At 31.1% G+C, this 20,355-nt stretch overlaps 1 protein-coding gene across 1 annotated transcript; it reads left to right on the forward strand.

The window, feature by feature from the left end:
* Positions 1-12,121: 12,121 nt before the first annotated feature.
* On the forward strand, positions 12,122-19,397 carry HELRODRAFT_192339 (hypothetical protein; the record flags this gene model as incomplete). Its single annotated transcript, XM_009022433.1, has 9 exons — positions 12,122-12,214; positions 12,491-12,668; positions 13,220-13,351; positions 15,900-15,953; positions 16,251-16,385; positions 16,545-16,685; positions 17,034-17,156; positions 18,695-19,240; positions 19,266-19,397. 8 exons carry the CDS (start codon positions 12,122-12,124, stop codon positions 18,985-18,987), a joined length of 1,149 nt encoding a protein of 382 aa, XP_009020681.1. The 3' UTR covers positions 18,988-19,240; positions 19,266-19,397.
* Between the last annotated feature and the right edge of the window lie 958 nt (positions 19,398-20,355).

A 20,355-nucleotide genomic window follows, 5' to 3' on the forward strand; every position in this document is an offset into this window, starting at 1 on the left:
TATTTTAAAGGATAGTGTCAGTGCTGTAAGCCACTGGCTGTTGTGATCCATTTTAAATTATCGCTAATTTGTTTTGTTAGCCTAATAAAAATTATAAAAATTCTTCCAAATGTTTCAATCCTACCATATGGCTTGTCGTTTCGTTTGTTAATATGTCAAAAATTTTCAGATATAATTAAACAAATTTGGATATAATTATTAATTAATTTATTTATTTTCAAGGGTGCTTATATGTATACATTGGCATGTTATTTCCAGCTTGTATCTCTGCATTTATATAACCTTAACCATGGTTATTGTTAATCATCTTTTTCTAGTTAATTTTTAGAAGCATTCATCAACAACACAAACGTATTACGTGTGCACATGCGAGTACATCATCATATATCCTCGCGTGTATCCGGGTATATCCGTGTATCATACACATTCGATATGATAGACCAGGAATTTTCTTGCGTTACGCATATATTCACGCATCACAACGATCGTATGTAGTCATTGCTACGTGAAACAGCGGGATAGAACAGGCGACTTAACCAGTACACCATCCCACGGACCATCATATTTTCAAATGATCTCATTCGTGCACGCATATATTCATATATTCTACTACTGTTAAACGGCCTAAACTGGCCAATATAAATTATTTTTAATTGTTTGTTAGATATTTTTAGAGTACATTACATCAAGACTGTAGTTTAAGAGACAAATAATCTTATTTTTAGAAGAATATAAATATTAACTGTGTCAATGTCATCTGTAATGTTTTCCCAAAAAATTGACAAAAATTCAAATACATAAATACACATTTTGTATATGCATGTATAAAATGTATATATCTATACATTGTATATATCTATACATTGTATATATCTATACATTGTATACACCTATACATAGTATATATTGTATATGTATACACATACATACTCTTGTTTGCTTGCAAGTTTAAAAATTTAAGTGCTATATAGTATGAAAATATTTTTTATCCAAATTTTTCGTGTTTTTGTGCAATTATTGCTGTTAATGTGAGTGCGGATTACTGCTGCTGCTTATGACGAAGTCTTTTTTTTATTAAAAATCCAAGGACAATATATTACACATACATACATTGCTGTGGTTTTAGGTGTTGTGTATATTTAGTAGTAGTAGTTAAAACTAGTAATGCAACTACAATTATTATTGAGGTAATTATTATACCGTGATCATTATTCTTATTATTACTACTGTTGTTGTTGTTGTAAATATTATTGTCTTTATTGTAATTTTTACTATTTATTTAGTTTGAAACTGCTGGCTACAATTAACACTTCCTGTGTTTGGTTCGTCAAAATGCCGCCAGATCGAAAGCTATTGAAATGTAAAAACTTGACGTGTGAATCAAAGGATGAATATTTATTTAATACCAATAAAAATAATACAGTTTTATTATTTTTATTTAATTTATTATATTTTTATCTATATTTTTATTAATTTTATTTTGTTTTAAAATGTATTTTATTTAACCTTGTTGCAGTTTAGAAACTACCTAGTTGGTTAGGTTTCTTTTCTGAAATTGTGTCGAGAAGAAAAAATTCCTAAATAGATCACAAAAACAAGAAAAAATAAAAAAAAATTGCAAAAAATAACCAAAAATAACCAAAAATCATTAAAATTAAAAAATACCAATCTATCTAAAATTAGCCAGCCAATGGGAGAGTGATTTAGAAATTTGTAACTTATACTAGACAAAAATCAAATAATTTTTAGTGAACATGCGTTTATAAAAATTTTATTTTATTATACTTTTTATGGAAAAAAAATTGATGATTATCGTTGTTTTTTGCTTAGCGAGTATACAACGTTACCATTCAAAAATTACCCTCATTAGCAAATCCTTTTCTCCTAACCTTGGATGAAATTGCTTGCAAACCTTTCCGATCGATCCACATGTCAGTGTATATAACTTTTTGCTTGTATGTGTTTGTATGTGTATCTTTATGCATGTGTGTGTGTGTGTGTGAATCTTAATATGTATGTATGTGTGTGTGTGTATTTGCATATGAATGTGTACGTGTTTTTCTGTATATGTATGTATATATGTATTGTATATGTTTGTATATACCTGTGCATATTCAGCCTCTATATACGCTTAATGTATTTGTAATTATTTGTATGTGTATAAGTAGAGTTTTTTTGTATGTCTACGTATGTTTAATTTTGTATATGTGTGATGTGTGTTTGTTTTGGCGAATGTATGCGTGTGTATTGGTATATGAGTACGTGTATGTATCATTGTATATGTGTATGCGTTGATATATATATATATATATATGTATATATATATAATTATATTTATTCATATATTCATTTATTTATGTGCATATTTTAGCAAACATAAATGTATGAACATTCTTGAAGCATTTTTTTTCTTATTTTTGTTCGTATATTTCTGAAGGTAATTAATTTATGTACTTACATCTGTGTTATTGTTTAGAAACACATCTATAGTAGCACTTGATTTGTTTGATAATATTTATAGGGAGTTGCCAAAAGGATTTAGGTTTCTAACAGCCCACCTCACATATTATAAAATGTAATTTATTATGTATCAATTATATTAAATTATTTAAGTTGTGAATAGTATTATTCAAAAATTAAGCCCTGAAGCCCCCTCTCTTCATAGGTGCACCTTTAAATGTCGCCTTCGTGAACTCAATCATTAATCACCCGATCAATGAAACAGTTTCGCTTACTAAGATAGGCAGACTGTCTTTATAGTTTTATTAGTTGTTCGTATATTTCTGAAGGTAATTAATTTATGTACTTACATCTGTGTTATTGTTTAGAAACACATCTATAGTAGCACTTGATTTGTTTGATAATATTTATAGGGAGTTGCCAAAAGGATTTAGGTTTCTAACAGCCCACCTCACATATTATAAAATGTAATTTATTATGTATCAATTATATTAAATTATTTAAGTTGTGAATAGTATTATTCAAAAATTAAGCCCTGAAGCCCCCTCTCTTCATAGGTGCACCTTTAAATGTCGCCTTCGTGAACTCAATCATTAATCACCCGATCAATGAAACAGTTTCGCTTACTAAGATAGGCAGACTGTCTTTATAGTTTTATTAGTTGTAGTCAACATTTTTATCGTTGTTGCTATCATAATTTTATTACCATTACTATTAGTAGTAGTAGTAGCAGCAGCAGCAGTAGTAGTTGTTGTAGCAGTAGTAGTAGTAGTAGTAGTAATAGTAGTAGTAGTAGTAGTAGTAGTAGTAGTAGTAGTAGTGGTAGCAGTAGTAATGACAATAGCATCAGCAGCAGCAGTAGTAGTAGTAGTAGTAGAAGCAGTAGTAGCGGCCTTTGTTGTTATTTAGTAGTGGTGTTATAAAGTACTATAATACAAATCAATGAAAAGAAGTATTAATTTTTATAGCACAATAAAAAAAATACGCAGCGAATGATTAAGATAACAATTTTATTGTAAAAGCTAATAAAATAAGTAATCACAGCACAAACATGACAACACCAACAGCTGATCGAGTTATGGTAACATAACAAGGGCAATGCGTTTCTGATGCATCTACGACATATTTTTATATGACCCATTTTTTGTAGACTGAAGAGATAGGTAGATAGATGGATGGACGAAGAGATGAATGAATGAGTAAATAAAAAAAAGAAAGACCGAATGAATGGATGGATAAAGGAGTGGATGGTTGGATAGATGGATGGATGGATGGATGGATGAATGGAAAGAAGAAAACGTTGAAGAAACACATCTAGTTGAGTATTTTTATTTTCTGAAATTTTTACGTTTTTCCATTAACCCGTATCTAACTTTCATTAGTAGCTCGTAGCATATTGTTTATGTGCGTGTAGAGTACATATATACGCACGCACGCACACACGAACACACGCACGCACGCGCAAACATATAATTTATTTGTTATTTTTTTAGATGTTTTCACAATTTTCCACATAACAATAGTTTATTAAAATGAAATGCCAATTGCACATATAATAATGTTCACATATAAAATACGTAACTTATTCTTCCTTAGTTAATTCTTAAATGTTTCATTAACACACCACACACACACTACACACGCACGCGCGCATACACACACACACAAACACACACAAACTACGTATCACACACATTGCATGTCATAGGCGGGAGTTTCGTTTGCATTTGAAGTCAGTCAGTCAGAGCAACCATATAAAATCCGGACTCAATAAAGTTGAAGTAATTAGGATGTGTAACTAATCACCAATCAAATAACAGCACCACAACAATGTCTACTAACTTTCAGAGAACAGTTTATTTTCTACACGCAGTTTTGCTTTTCGCAGCTTAAAAAAGATTCATTTCAATATAATCACACGTTTTTCTAACCTGATTTTAATTGGAACGGTGTCAACCAATGAGATTCAAACATGTACAGACTTTTTTCCTTGCTCTATTTAGAAATTTTATATGCACACGCGCGCGCACATATTAGGCTTAAATTAAATAAAGTTACTAAATTTTGATATCTATCTCAAACGCCTTCAAGCAAGATGCTCATCCATGTTGTTGTAGTTATTCAATGAAGTTAAAGATACAAACGTTAACAACACAAATCCTACATTCCTCTTAATCAAATCTTAAATTTCATAACCTTTTTGGATGATTTAAACGGTTAAAAATTTTAAAAGTTAGATGCCTTTTACACTCTTTTTTAGGTTCAAAGGACCGAACAGCTTACAAACAGCGCTTGTTAATAAGTGCAAAACGACGCATGACATACGAAGCATGTGATTGGCGGGGATCTTTCAGTCGTATTCGAATCCAGTCACGGAAACAGCACCATGCCACCTTAACCAGTCCTATTCAGTGACCAAGTATTGACGATTTATGAAAATATTTTTGGGTGGAATTTTTAAATGGTGTCTGCTTAAATTATTTTAAAATTCGGTTGTTCATATGACGCCCTACAACACAAATAGCTAACATTCCAACATAATGTGTGCTCTACAAAGACAAAAATTATCAATCAATCGATAGATAAGGCAGAGTGTGAGGCAAAAGACAGGCTTACAAATTAAACTAAAAAATATTAATTTAACAATTTTTGTAAAATTTCACCAAAAAAACTTACTAGCTGATGTTATGTTTCGTTTCAATGAACATCATTTGGTCCATTTAAAGAGATGGAGGAAGTTCCTAGATAACCATGTGCTAGTGGCAACAGGATCCAGTTATAAAATGATAACAGATTGATAATGTCTAGATTAAGTTATAGTAAATTAATAGCCCTATTTGTAATCGCAAGTTGTTTTATTCACCATACCTACCTACCCACCTACGTTTAGAGAGTAAATGTTCAGTTGCTACGTACGTTAATGTGTATTTGTTTGTCTGTGCGTGTGTTTGTATGTCTGTGTGCGTGTATGTGTATCATCGATAATGGTTTCTAAATCGACCTTCAAATTTTCAAAAAATTTTATTCAACATTGATTCAATCCAGAGCCGTTTTTGCCTTTTTTTTAACTCAGCGCAAATTTTTTTAAACATAATGCCAAGAGAGAGAGAGAGAGAGAGAGAGAGAGAGAGAGAGAGAGAGAGAGAGGGAGGGAAAGAGAGAGAAGAAGAGAGAGAGAGAGAGAGGAGGTCCAAATACTCAATTCAAGAAACGTTTACAAAAAAGGATAACACTCTTGGCACAGATTCACTTCCAATAAAAATTTTTTATTTAAAAATAAATTTTTTTAAGACTCATGCACTATATCTAAAGTAAAATCGAAGTGTTAAATTTCTACAAAAAATTTTACAGCTGTTAATTTTGTTGGGAATTTTTTAAAAATATTTAATTATTATTAATATCTGCTTATACTTTTGAATCAATGCTAAGCTGAATAGAATCCAGGGTTTTGGAATTCCAAAAAATATTTCTTGAAATTGAAATTATTACTATTAGTAGTAATAGCAGCAGCAGCTGCTGCTGCGGTAGTTGTAGTAGTAACATCTACGGTAGTAGTAATAATAATAATAGTAGTAGCAGCAGTAGTAGTAGTAGTAGTAGTAGTAGTAGTAGTAGTAGTAGTAGTAGTAGTAGTAGTAGTAGTAGTAGTAGTAGTAGTAGTATGAGGTATCTGTTGTAATGTTACCTTAATGTGTATTTTGACATCCATAATGTTTTTGCAATACTAAACGTAATTCATCCTCAACTGTTTGGTTCAATTATTTTATTAAATAACGTAAACAAAATAATATGTTTAATAGCTACCAATGTCATTGACATTTGTTATATTTGGCGAACAATGAACGGAGCGAACCAACAACAAACCAGAAATTAGATAGGAATCCAGTGGTGTTATCTGTTGAGAGTTACATAACATATAATATAATACATTACATATTATAAGCGTGGCCCACAAACGCAATCGCTGAAACAATTTATTATCGTCACACCAATTACCAATGCATCGATCAATTTTTTTGGGAAACATCAAAAATGTGCTAACTGCAAAAGAGTTTCCAAACTACCAGACCAATAGCAATGAAGACAACAATATGTAACTGGTGAAAGGTAAAATTAAGAGAAAGGGAATAATGCAGATTATTTATAAAAAATAGTTTCTAACAAACACTGCGCAGTTTCTAATGTTTGGTTACGATGATTTAGATCAGCGTAGATACATAACTTCAAAATAATTGCAGTAGTCAGTTGCAACATCATCACTCGTCTTATTAACCTCATTTTTTATTCTTCACATTTCCATCTATATTTATATGCGTGGAAGTATTTGAGATCGACCCTCTAATAATGCATAAATATGAAATTGATCAGTCTAAAGTCAGATGAAGTTCATTTAAACCGGTCAATAAGACAAATTTTTAAAAAATCTCTTGACGAGTGATGGGAATCTGCAAAATGATTAGTTTTCAGAAAAATTTTTTCAAAGTATTTATATATTTAAAAAAAATTTAAAAGTTTCCGCTTTAAAACAACATTCAAGAATATAAAATTGACTCTTCGCCAACCTACGAAATTGAGATGGTGTCCGTGTTAAAACAAAAAGCGTGCATGCTTTCATTCGTACATCTCCAAATCACTCATTTGCGTGCTCGTACGTGAATGACTTTGAGTTTAATATGCCAGCAAATGAAAAGCTGTAAGTTTGAAAGTTGCACGACGATTTGAGCGTGCTTACATCTGGCCAGATGAGCTGATGATCGGTAGCAGGTAGGTCGTTGGGGGAACTGGGTGAGTTGCGAAGTTGCCGAATTTTTACGGAGCCTTTGTTGTTGTTGTGACTTTGTATGATGAAGTTCGTTCATTTGTTTGTTTATTCGTTTTGTTTATCTGGGTCAAAAAAAGCGAGCACAATGAGGTTGAAGAAGTTTGCGAAAGAGAAGGCAAAGATATTGTTGCGTGTACTCTACGCTGCTTGGTGTAAAGTCAAAAATTTGTATTTTTGTCATTAGCGTCTGTTAATGTTCTTTTAATTTATTTTTTGTTGCTAATATTCTCCACTTCTTTCAGATGTTTTTGAAGTTTTTCAATGTTTTTTGATATTTTTATATTTTTTCGTACTTTAAAATATCTCATTTCAGCATTTTCTTAGTACATTTTTTTTCTCACCTCATTACTGCAAATATTTTTAAACATTTTTTTTTTACTTTCGTATTAGCTTGCATGAAATTTCGGCAATTTTTAAAACTTTCAATGACTCCAAAACAACATTCATCACTTCTCAGTTATCAGCTGCTTTCTTCAGCCAACGAAATCATTTGAACAACTTAATGTTTAACTTCATAAATGTTATTAAAGCACTTAACGGTGTATCTTCAAATCAACACTCACAACTAACACGTAGACATCATTTCATTATTTACACTCTTATTCAATAATTCATATGCACAAGCATCAATTTGACCTGAGCAGAGCTGAATATGAAAACTTAAAAAAATATGAAAACATAATCTTTTTTATTTTGATGTATGTTCTGCTTATATTTTTTGTGTTTTCTTCATAAGAACGGAATGAATAAACACAATTATATTGTCAAGTAACTAGCTGTTTGTGTTTGTCTGTTCGTGTATGTGTCTGGGTATAATAGAAATATTTTGTGTTGCTATATTTGAAAACGAATATATGAATGATATACTGTTGTATAAGTACAAATACAGCAAAAATATACACACATTCACACATACTTCAGCATTTTTAGTCTCAACCCAAATTTCATTACTTTAATGTGTTCATTTTAAATTTTTAAAAAACTTTCCTCAAACATTGCACTACCCGAAAAACATACAGATGAAAAACAGCATGCATGTTCGTACAAACCCAACTGAATGTGCACAAAACGAAAAAGTATCGAACTAAAATGAGGGTAAAAAATAACTTTTTAAGAACCAGTTTAGCTAAAAAAAGGAAAGTAAAATGAAGCAAAGATGAAAAATATTAGAGATGTCCGTGCATTGCATTGATACAAATCCATTTCTCAAGATATATTCTCTCTGCACGAAGTTATGCGAGATAAAAACTAAAGTATCTCCGGAATGATGTTAGCATCAGCAACTGCGTTCTCTCAAAACAATCACCTAAACCCATCAATAAATCACTGGAGAAATAAATGGCCGTACCTTAAAATACACACGTTGCAAATATTTATAAGCAAGTTCATAAATAGACGTAGACAAACATGCAGATATGTACGCTGACGGTTTGAGAACGTTTAACACAAAATCGCACACAAGAGCTGAAACAAGAACACAAAAATTTGGTGTCACTTCAATAATTATCTGATCATCTTTCTTATTAGCATCAACACGCTCAATATTCACAAATAAGCAGGTATATTATCAGAGAGGCAATATGAGCGGCAAACGGGCAGGCAGGCAGGCCTTCAGACCGAAGCATTTCAATAAATATTTACTGGTGCTCGCAATCTCAAGCACCAAACAAGACTGTAGTTTAGGCAGCAATTTGCCGTTTGGAACTTCAAAGAGTTCAAACGGCGCCGAAATTTAATCTATGGTCCGGTGAACATTTTAATGTAAATGGCAAGCTGTTTGATTGACAACTCTCATTCAAATTGATTCACATTTAATTAGTTCAGTCCTCGACATAAAATCTGAACAATTCAAACCAATAACAATTCAACAATTAGAAATTTACTCGATATTTCTTTATCCGTAGTATGCCTATTATGCTACTATTATAACTATACGCGTATCTATAATATATAACTTTATATAGAAACTCAAACACGATATGACGATAGTCTGGATATCATATTTAGTGTTATATTGTTAGTATTATAGGTATTTTAATTGGTACGTATAATGCAATAATTAGTATATAGTGTAATGTATTTATTGAATAGTAACTAGTTTACAGTGTATAGTACATATAATGTAGTAATTAATTTGATGTATGGTACTTGGTATTCAACAAGGTTGTGCGCGTGTTATGTATCGCACGTCTTACCCACCTATATAAGCGAGAGATCCGATGCGAACGAGTTACACACGAAACGTTATCGTCTGGTGAAGACAATTCAAAAACATCTACCTATCTATATTCATCTTGGTGAATAATTTTACTCTTCAAAGAATAATATTTCTGATATTATATTTATTTTCGTGAAACATTTCTGATCTGAACTATTAAAGAAGTGAGTTGTTGTTTTTAATTTTTCGCATATTTTTGTACGTTATATATATTGTTTGAAAATATTTTTATAAATACATGGTACTAATCCTAGATGCAACGGTCAGTTTGTGTATCACACTATCACACACACACACACACACACACACACACACACACACACACACACACACACACACACACACACGCCCACACACACACACACACATATATATATATATACACACACAAAAAGAAGAAACACACACACACACACACACACACGCACAGATAACACATAAATAATAATGTTTCTATCGCTAAGTACTATACTATACTATACTAGCTGAAACGAGTGCGTGACGACGATGTTTCATTGCTTCAAAAATGCGGTTAAATATGTCGCATACCTATCACGTTCATGTGAAATTTTTGTTCGGTCATAAAATTCCTAATCGGGATGGGTGAACAATAAGGCGGGTACCTTAGTCATTACACCATCACATCGCTTGAATGCAATTATATTTACATATTTTTTAAAAAGTGCTGTTATGTTCTTTACTATTTAGCAATTTACTAACTTACCAATAAAAATACTGCAATATCTTTCTAGCTGTTTAGTAATTTACTATCTTATTAGTAGATGTACTGCAAGATTTAGTAACTTATTGGTATAAATGCTTAAATATTTTTTTAACTAATTATTAATTTTTACAAGCTTCTCGGTAAAAATACGGACTCATTTTTCTTACTAGGCAAGTGTCGGTGCAACGGTGCAATGTCAACCAACGGATCAAATGCCGCCTGCCTCTCCATGAAAGAGATCACAGATATCGTCATGGGATTTCAGAAGACTCAGGTGACTGATTCGTCCATTCATACTCCCTGTTTTATTTTTTTGTGTGTTTCGTTGATTTATATTATTTCTCAAGTTATTTATTCATTTAAAACGAAATTATAGTAAGTTTTAGGTATTTTGGTTAATTATTCTTAAATAAATTATTCATTTGAAAGAGATTCGTATTGACTTTAAAGCTTTATACGTTACTTGTAAACTACAATTTCATGATTAATTTATGAAACCTGTAACCTTCAAAATAGCATCACCTTGTCGCTTTGACTCAACTGACTTTTGTCAGATATTAAAAAAACGAATTAAATCGAATCAAGTGATAAGAGACCTAGTAGGAGTAATTTGATAATAAATGAACAAATTGTGTTCGTGCCATTATTTTATTCTAATCGGTGAGCAATCAAATGATGAGGATAGTTCAAAATTTTGTTGTACAATTTATAATTTAGTAGTCAGTCATGAGAGCGTCAGACATAGGCCTATTCGTAATCTTCTTGTGATGTTGCTTGTAGACATTTAGACGTTCCAAGATAGACTATTGCAAGATAGATAGACAATTAGACATCACAAAATAGACAATTCGACATTGTTAAAATGGCATGTGGTGGTGTTGGACAACAAATCGGAATAAGACAACAAAATCAGTAAAATTATCACGTTTTAAACACACATTGCCTGCCTACTTAACGTAGACTCAGATAGACTACTTCCACTAACTTGTTCACTACATCACATTTAACAAACAACAACACTGATGGCACACAAAAAGATGGAAAATTTAAAAAATGGACCGCTCGATGAAATTCAAGAGCGAGTAGCCCCACCATTTTTAACCTCAGGCAGTCACCACTAAAATTTTCATTACAAACCTCTACAGTACATTTCTTATTTAACCATCATTTTTAACCATTTTTAACCCATTCAGTGCATTTTTTCTTTTTTTAACCGACCAATCAAATTTTTTGCAGCCAGCACCAGACACTTCTTTTTATAGAAACACTATAAATATATAGATATCTCTATACTTCTTTATATATATATATATATATATATATATATATATATATTTATTTATTTATATAAGTTTTGTCGCATTAATTTTTTTGGATTTTTACGCAAGATGTGGTTATAAATTAAAAAATTTGATGAATTTAATCTCAGCGGATGGCTTGGTAGGAGAACGAGCACGAACAAACACACAAGCCTGAACTTTGAGCGGCAAAAATTGAAACTACGAATAAAATTTTTTCAGCCGTTTCGTACAATGAAGTAGTAAAAATTGGTTACCTTTTTAAAAAGCGCTTTTATTTATTCTCAATTTCAGAAAATGAAACCTAAAAACTTTTGAGAATTTTATATAAGGCCGGATCACACTTTAACCTCAAAGCCATATAATCATTTATCAGTTACTGATAACTTTCTATTGCACATAACAGACATATAATTTCATAATGGTTCTCTCGATCAAGCAAGAAAAATGTGTGTGTCGGAAGAGAATTTTATGAAAAAAATTAATAAAACACAAAAACATAATTCCTCTTATAAAAATGTGTCAAAGCAGAGATCGGACTGAGAAAAAAATTTCAAATATTTTATTCATTTCAACAAGCTTGTAATTACTTTCAGCAAATGGCCTCTACCCAAAGCAGCATTAAAATCTTTTGCAATCTTGGTGCAAAAAAAACCAACACTGTGACAATTGCTGCTGTTATCATCAATCAGGTAATGACATTATTAGCGATAGGAGTAGTGACGTCAACAGTGAAAATAGAAATTGCGATGGCTTTCGTAGCTACCGGAGCAGCAAATTTAAAAAATTTAATCATTGTTAAAAATCACCTTTTTTTAATCAGCATAACTTAAAAGTTATACTCAACTAGTGTTATTACTACCATTGACGAGAGTAGTAATAAGTAACATTAATTCAAAAAAGAACATTACATTGTTACTACCATTGTTACTAACCATCATTTACTACTACTTGCTATTTAAATACAGATAGTATACACAGCTACTACTCTTGGGATATTTGAAGAGTTGACTAATTCACTGAGACCAATGACTGCCTGTATGCTGGCTCTCAAACTTGGGCTAGACGCTGACGCTACTGAACGTCTGCTGAATGCACTGTCAGCTCTTTCACTGGTCGAAAAATCTTTCAATTCCAGCAATTCGGGTGAGGAATTTGTTGTTGTTAGTGGTGTTTAGGCTAGGAATTTGTTAATTTTGTTGTTGTTGGTGGTGTTTCGATAAATTTTATTTGTTGTTTTTAGTGGTGTTTCGGTGAAAAAATTGTTGCTGCGTTCATTACCAACGAACGTGTTATTGACGATGTTGTTAATTAATGATTGGTTATGACGTTGGCATGTTTTTGTTGTGGCATGATTGCTATTGAAGGTTCAGGATGTCTTCGAAAATTCGCAATCTTCATGATGTCAAATTTGTCGATGACGATTTAACGGTGCTATTTTAAATAGAAAAAAAATTTGTTGTATGTCTTCATGTAGCTATTATAGTATCATGCTTAGTACTTCTTCACATGAATTCATCAGAGTACTACTCTAAATTTTGATTCAAAATTTACGTAACCACAGTAAAACAATGAACAAATTCTAATTAATTCATAAATTCTAATTAATTCATAAATTTTAATTAACTCACCGAATCTAAAAGTGACAAACTTCCATAACCAAAACAACCAATTAAATCAATTATCCAATTATTCAGCTGTATACAGAAGTAGTACTTGTGCCGAGAAGTATCTAGTCAACTCGAGTCCATTCACAATGAAACCACTGATTCACAAAGTTGGAGACCTATATGCTGTGTTCGGCCAACTGACGAAGGGTATCAAAGAAGGTGAGATAGATAAAGATAGATAGATAAATAGATAGCTTTTTGATTATTCTTGCTGCGGTCAATTAATTGTTTTGCTTGTGTAACATTTGTTGTAAAGACTTTGTAAATGTTGTTGTGATTGGGGAAAAACTTTTGACGAATAGTATTTCATTTTTCAAATTTTAATAGTTAGATGAGAAAACGCATTTTTTGTTATTTTTTTCAAATTTGGCAATAAATAATTATATCTAAATTGATAAACTTGAAATCGCTTAAAAAATGCGCGCAAGTCTGTATTCAAGTTAGTGTGCATATGCATGTGTGTTCACGCACACATATATTATTCCATATATTATACTTATTATTTATATGTATATTATACATATTATTATTAAATATATAGAGTGTTTGTGTATAAGTATGTGTGTTGAGGTGTGTGTGGATGTGTGAATGTTTTACAGTAGACAAGTGTATTCGACAAGCAGACTGTTGAAAAAGTTTAGTTTTGAGACAGTTCCCCATCGATTAACATTGATCACATCGTTAGGCGAGCTTCAACATATTCTTGTTTTTTTAACTTGCCTAATTTTTTATTATTTTTTAAATTTGTAAATTCAAAAGCATAGGTTGCGTAATAATATATTTAACATCCACACTAACTCTAGTAACCGAAACTTAGAATTTACTGATACAGTTCATTATGGTACAATAAAAACATAAATAATAATAATCGTTATTATAACAATAATTATTATTATTACAATAATAATAATTAATATAATAAAAAACCCCGTTTGCAAATATCTAGAACTATTTTCGTAATTATTTAGGGAGAAAAAAATGAATTCAGGTTAACTTAGGTTGGATGGATGTGAATATTTCATATACATAACAGTTATAACAGTATAGTATAGTGCTTTATAAGTTTATATAGTATTATAGTAGTATTGTAATATAGAAGTATTGTAGGAATTTAGTATGCTTGGATCACATAGTGTTATTGCGTTATAGATTTATAAAATATCATAATGGTATAGGAGAAGTATAGGAACATGCAGTAATATAGCACTATACTATTTAGTATTGATGGTATTACAGAATTATATAGGTTCTAGGTTAACATACAGTATATATGTGCTGTTTTTTAAGGTGTTTATCATCATCATTATCACTATTATAATTCTAGGTATTATTATTATTGTTATTGTTGTTGTTGTTATTGTTATAATTATCATTATCATCATTAGAGCTGCCTTATGTTTATCATCGTAACTTTTAAGCTGCTGTTAATATTGATTTCATTTACTTATATCATCTTTGCTGCATCTGCTGCTGTTGTTGTTGTCTCGATTTTTATTTATAATGTTATTTTTAATTTGTTATCAGTCAGACGGGCGGATTTATTTCTCAAAAGGTAGGCAAAGTTGTTTTTGCTTATCACACGAGTTTTAAACGCACATCTCGCTATTGTATAATCGGTGACTTCGTGCAAAATTGGTCCTCGTTTTATTAATTAATCGTTGTGCAGGTCTGAAACAGCTCTCAGTACAAATTTTAAAAATTTGGACTGAGGTTGTTTTCAAATTAGCTTTGGACCTAGCCAAAATTTTCCATTCTAGAAGATAACCCTTGTTTACATCACTGTTTTTTCATGTTATTGTTATGATTGTTGTTATTACTGTTGTTGTTGTTGTTGTTACTGTTTTTGTTGTCATTGTTGTTGTTGTTATTATTTGTGGTTATTATTGATTTTGCCGATATTTTTTATGTTGACACAATTTTTTCTTTCTTGCTCGCCATACGTTACATGTTTGTTGTTGTTGTTGTTGTTGTTGTTGTTGTTGAGGTTAAATGCATTGTTATATCAACATGTTTTTAATAAAATTTTCACACACACACACACACACACACACACACACATACATACATACATACATAATATTTGTTTGTGGTTATGTGTTATTTTTATAACAAAAACAAACCACAATATTGCACTTTCACTTTTCAAATCACCAGAAAAAAATGAAAATAATTTTAGTTTAAATATAAACGAATGGAAATTTTTGTTTACGTTATTTAAGCCTCTTAATGATGCAAGAAAAAATTTTTACAACGCTATGAAAGAAGTTTTTATGACAATTATAAACATCTTAAGGCAGGTTTTTTAATTGAGATTGTTTTAATTAGAGTGAATAATTTGGAAATTGGAAAATTGAGACTGGAAAATAACGTTTAAAGCAAAAGATTGTATTTAATTGTTTTGTGGTGTTAGATTTGCACAAAACTTTCATAGTTTTGTATATAATCGTCATTAGCGCGTTTCATTTATCTGGAAAACGATCAATCATTTAATTAATCAGTGATTCGTTCATTTAATATCAATCATTTAATCCATCGTTCATTTATTTATTATTAACCAATCATTTACGTTCTCGATACATATATCAATCGTTTATCCAATCAATCAATCAATCAATCAATTAATCAATCAATCAATTTATCTATCTATCAATCTATCTATCTATTCATCAATCAATCAACCAACCTACCAATCAATTTTTCATTTCAGGTCGCCAACAGCTGAACACGGCACTGGGAAAAGGAGACCAATGTTTCAAGAAAGGTCACTAAGTTATTTTAATAACATAAACTAACATAAAATTATCTATATTAACATAAGCTTACATAAATTAACATAAGCTTACATAAATTAACACAAACTTACATAAATTAACATATCTTTAAGTTAATAAACTTGCATCTACTTGAATTAGCGTAAATTTCCTCACATTACGCTGCATCACTTTCTGCTATACATTATAACAATCTCATAACTCAACCAAATTTTTAACAGAAACCCAAACCAAAGCATACTTCGCGCGCAAACACAAACAAACAAAAAAAACAAAAACCTGAACAGGAAATGGATTATATTCAGACGACAAGAAGCGGATGGAGTTCTTGAGTACTATGCAGATGTTTTCATATGCAGACGCTCCACACGTCTTGAAGGCTTTTGACCTGAAGCAATACAAAACCGCCATTGACCTTGGAGGTATAGGGTGTTGGGCTTTGAATCTAATTTAGTAATTTATAATCTTTCATTCGTTCGTCATTTATTCATCATTCATTTTCTCATTATTGTCTAATTCACTTATCATTCACCCAACGTTTATTCATTCATTTATTTATTTTTCATCCATCACTCATTCAGGAGGAACCGGGGCATTCGGGCTGACCCTGGCCAAAAAGTACCCCTCCATGCACGTGACTGTGGCCGACTTACATGACGTCGTCAAGATGGCCGACCAATTTTTGCCTAAAGATGTGCCTGAAAATTTACACTATGAAATCAGTTCGTTCCTTTTTCCACAAGCTGTTTCATTTTTATGAATTTCGTCTTTAAACTTCAGTGCGTGACTACAAGCAAAAAACATTTCATATGTACCTACTTGGTAGTAACAACAGGCAATTAAGCAATCACTAGATCAACAAATGCAAATAATAATTGTTGTCACCAATGCCGTAGACCCCATGTTTAAGACGAGATGTTTTCAAATGCTTTTAATTTAATCAACGGGTCTTAAATGGGATGAGGATCTTTATAACAAGTGTAAAAATAAAGTTCATTCTATTTAATTCAATTTTCTTAACAAACACACACACGCACACACACAAACAAACACACACACGGCACCTACAGAAGACTTCTTCGAAGACAGCTTGACCCCTGCTGACCTCTACATCCTGAGCAACGTCGTACACGATTGGGACGTCGAACACCTGGATAAGCTACTCACGAAAGTTTACCACGCCATCAAACCAGGTGAGGTGACGACGATGATGATGATGATGACGACGATGATGACGACGATGATGACAAAGGTGATAATGCTATGTACAAATACACATGCTGATTTCGGATGTTACGCGTTGGGTGAACATTAAGACCTCTATATTATGTTATGCGTTGTGGTTTTAATAAAGAAACGCCAGTTGAAGCCTTGCTTAAGTAAGATTAGGAGTGTATACATTTTATTCAAAATATTAAAATATTTGGTGTCAAATTAATTTATACGTAGTCGTCTAATGAACATTATAAGGTGATCTTCGTTATAGCTGCCGATGTCATCATCACAATCATGATTTAAAAACTCCTTGATATCATTGCCTCAGTTGATTAAATGAGAAAAATTGTCATCGGTTTCAAATATCGAAACTAGTTCAGACGTTCAAATAAGTCGGTCAACTAGATCTGTCTGCTGAATGTTACGTACTGCCATTCATCATTCTTATCTAGATTGCTTTATTTGATGTTCTTATTATTAATATTTTTTATTTATTATTGTTATTGTTATTATTACCTCTGCTGTTGTTATTACTAATGTCGTCTATACGAAATTGAGCCGTGTTGTGTTGTGTTTGTGGTCTTGAAGTTAGTAGAGTAGAGTGTTACTCATTATGATGATGTTTTCTTGTCCTTTCGTGTTATGTTGTGCTATAAATAATGAAGAATGTGAGTTAAAAACAACATCAATCAAGACAAAATCACAAAACAAAAGTGTTAACGCATCAACAGTAATAAAACACTCATTCATGTTTAGACACTTAAAAAAATCACAAACTAATGAACAATGGTCTAGAGTCTAGACCGCAACAGAAACAATTCATAACTTGGTTTTGCTATGCCAAGTACCTGCCGATCTGTTGACACATATGCGTTTGTTGTGTTGTCTATATAGTTTCCTTTTTAAATATATTTGCATGTTCCAGACTGGATGCAAGATATATACATACATCAAAACATCTGACCTGATTATGAAATGAAAATATTATTCGCATACTTTGGATGAATGTGCAAATGTGTGTGCGTGTTTCTTCAAACAATTAACAATAATTTATTGCAATATATTTTTTACTTGACGTTTAATGCTGCTTCCAAACCTGTTTAGGACAAAAGCGCACGTACGCGGCTATGATTTAATGACGGGAGCATATTTTAAAAACTAAAATATAGAGTAAGAAGCTTAATATCATATTTTACTTTCTCCTACCCTCGATAAGTATTCAAAATGTGTATATATTATATACATAAACGAAATGAGATTTGAGACTGCAGTACATACAAACGATATATTGCGATGTACAAAAGCTGAAAATGCAGTGACATTTCTCAATAATTTCATATCTATATAATAATAAATAATACAATTATTTATAAAACTCACAGCATGTTCTGCGTTAGCTAGTAATCTCTATCAACAATTGCATTTCTGACAGTCTTAAACCGATAATAAATAATAATACGCATACACACACGTGAATGTATATAGCCCAACACCACTTAAATCCATCTCCAACTAGGTGGTGCTTTATTAGTTTTGGAGAAAATTTTGAACGAGAACAAAGACGGCCCGCTATCGACACTCATTCTCGACCTGGGCATGCTGGTGACCGTGAACGGCAGGGAGCGGACCGCGGCAGAGTACAAACAGCTTTTCTCTGAATACGGATTCAAGAACATTCGGATAAAAGTTCTTCCTGAAGCCCGCCTGAGGGATGCCATCCTGATGGAGAAGTTGCTGCTTCCCACCGAGATGAAAGAGGAGGAGATATCGTTAGGAGAGATGAGGAAGGTTGTCGATGATTTGAAGTAATCGTTCAGGGTTTAAGAATTGTTTTTATTATTTAGTTGTTACTATCACATCTATTATTATTATTATTATTTAGTTACAATTATTATTTCTATTATTATTATTTAATTATGCAAATTAAGTATTATTTATATATTAAGATGTATACAAATATTTTCATTACCATTGGACTGCAAGCTAAGGAGATAGAAGTTTAACATGTTGATGCATTTCACGTAATGAGATCAATATCTATATTGGTGTTTCCTATATATTATATATATATATATATATATATATATATATATATATATATATATATATATATATATATATATATATATATATATATTAACTTTTTAATGTCTGTACATTTTTTTTAATTTGTCCATATAATATATACATGTATATAACCATTATAACCATACATAAGGACTTCAATATAACGTACTCTTTTACAACGATAAGTTTTTACTTTCAAACCCCAGCTATATATTACTTAGTAAATAATGACGGAGATATGACTCAGTGATAATCTTAAATAGTGACAGAATTTTTGTCTTCTATAAATCGCACGTACCGACAAAATTTAATAAACGAAGTTTTATCTGAATAAATTATTTATGATTCTATATTTCGAAACTTATATCATTACAAATATTTGGTTACACACTTATTAAATACCTTTAAATTTTGCTAAATGCCCTTACAATTTTGCATGGAGTCGTCGTTTTTGTTGATGTACTGCCATTTAATTTCCCAAAGATCATGTTCTATGACATTTACTAATATACCGCTTAATGATTAGTGAATCTAAAGAACGATACCGTTTAGTAGTGTGTAGGCGCAATAATGAACAGCTTTCAATATAATGCTTAATATTTATATCAAGTATGACAATTTAACTAATCAATATATGTATCATTTATGACAATTTAACTAATCAATATATGTATCATTTATGACAATTTAACTAATCAATATATGTATCATTTATTATGTCACTTTCTGTTAATGTCCAGACTAAACAATTTTTACGTGAAATAAAACATAAAACTTGTTCATTCAAAACACACACACACACACACAAACCAACTACACACACATATACAGACACATACAAACACATAGAGACACATACAAACTAACTCAAACTATGTGGAGACGGAGAGTGCCATTGTGCAAAAACGATTATGTGCAACATCTATGAACAATTTTCTGTTTTATTTTTTTTATCATTTCGAACAATTTTAAATGATTTGTATTTATTTCGTGATTTAATGGTGTGCATATGATGTCTCGATATGAAATTTAAATTTTTTTTAAATTTTTCAACTAATTTTAACCAAACTTTATTTAAAATTATTTCATTTTAATTAAGTTTTGGTGGTA

Source organism: Helobdella robusta, assembly GCF_000326865.2.
Source record: "Helobdella robusta unplaced genomic scaffold HELROscaffold_31, whole genome shotgun sequence".
Classification (NCBI taxonomy): Eukaryota; Metazoa; Annelida; class Clitellata; order Rhynchobdellida; family Glossiphoniidae; genus Helobdella; species Helobdella robusta.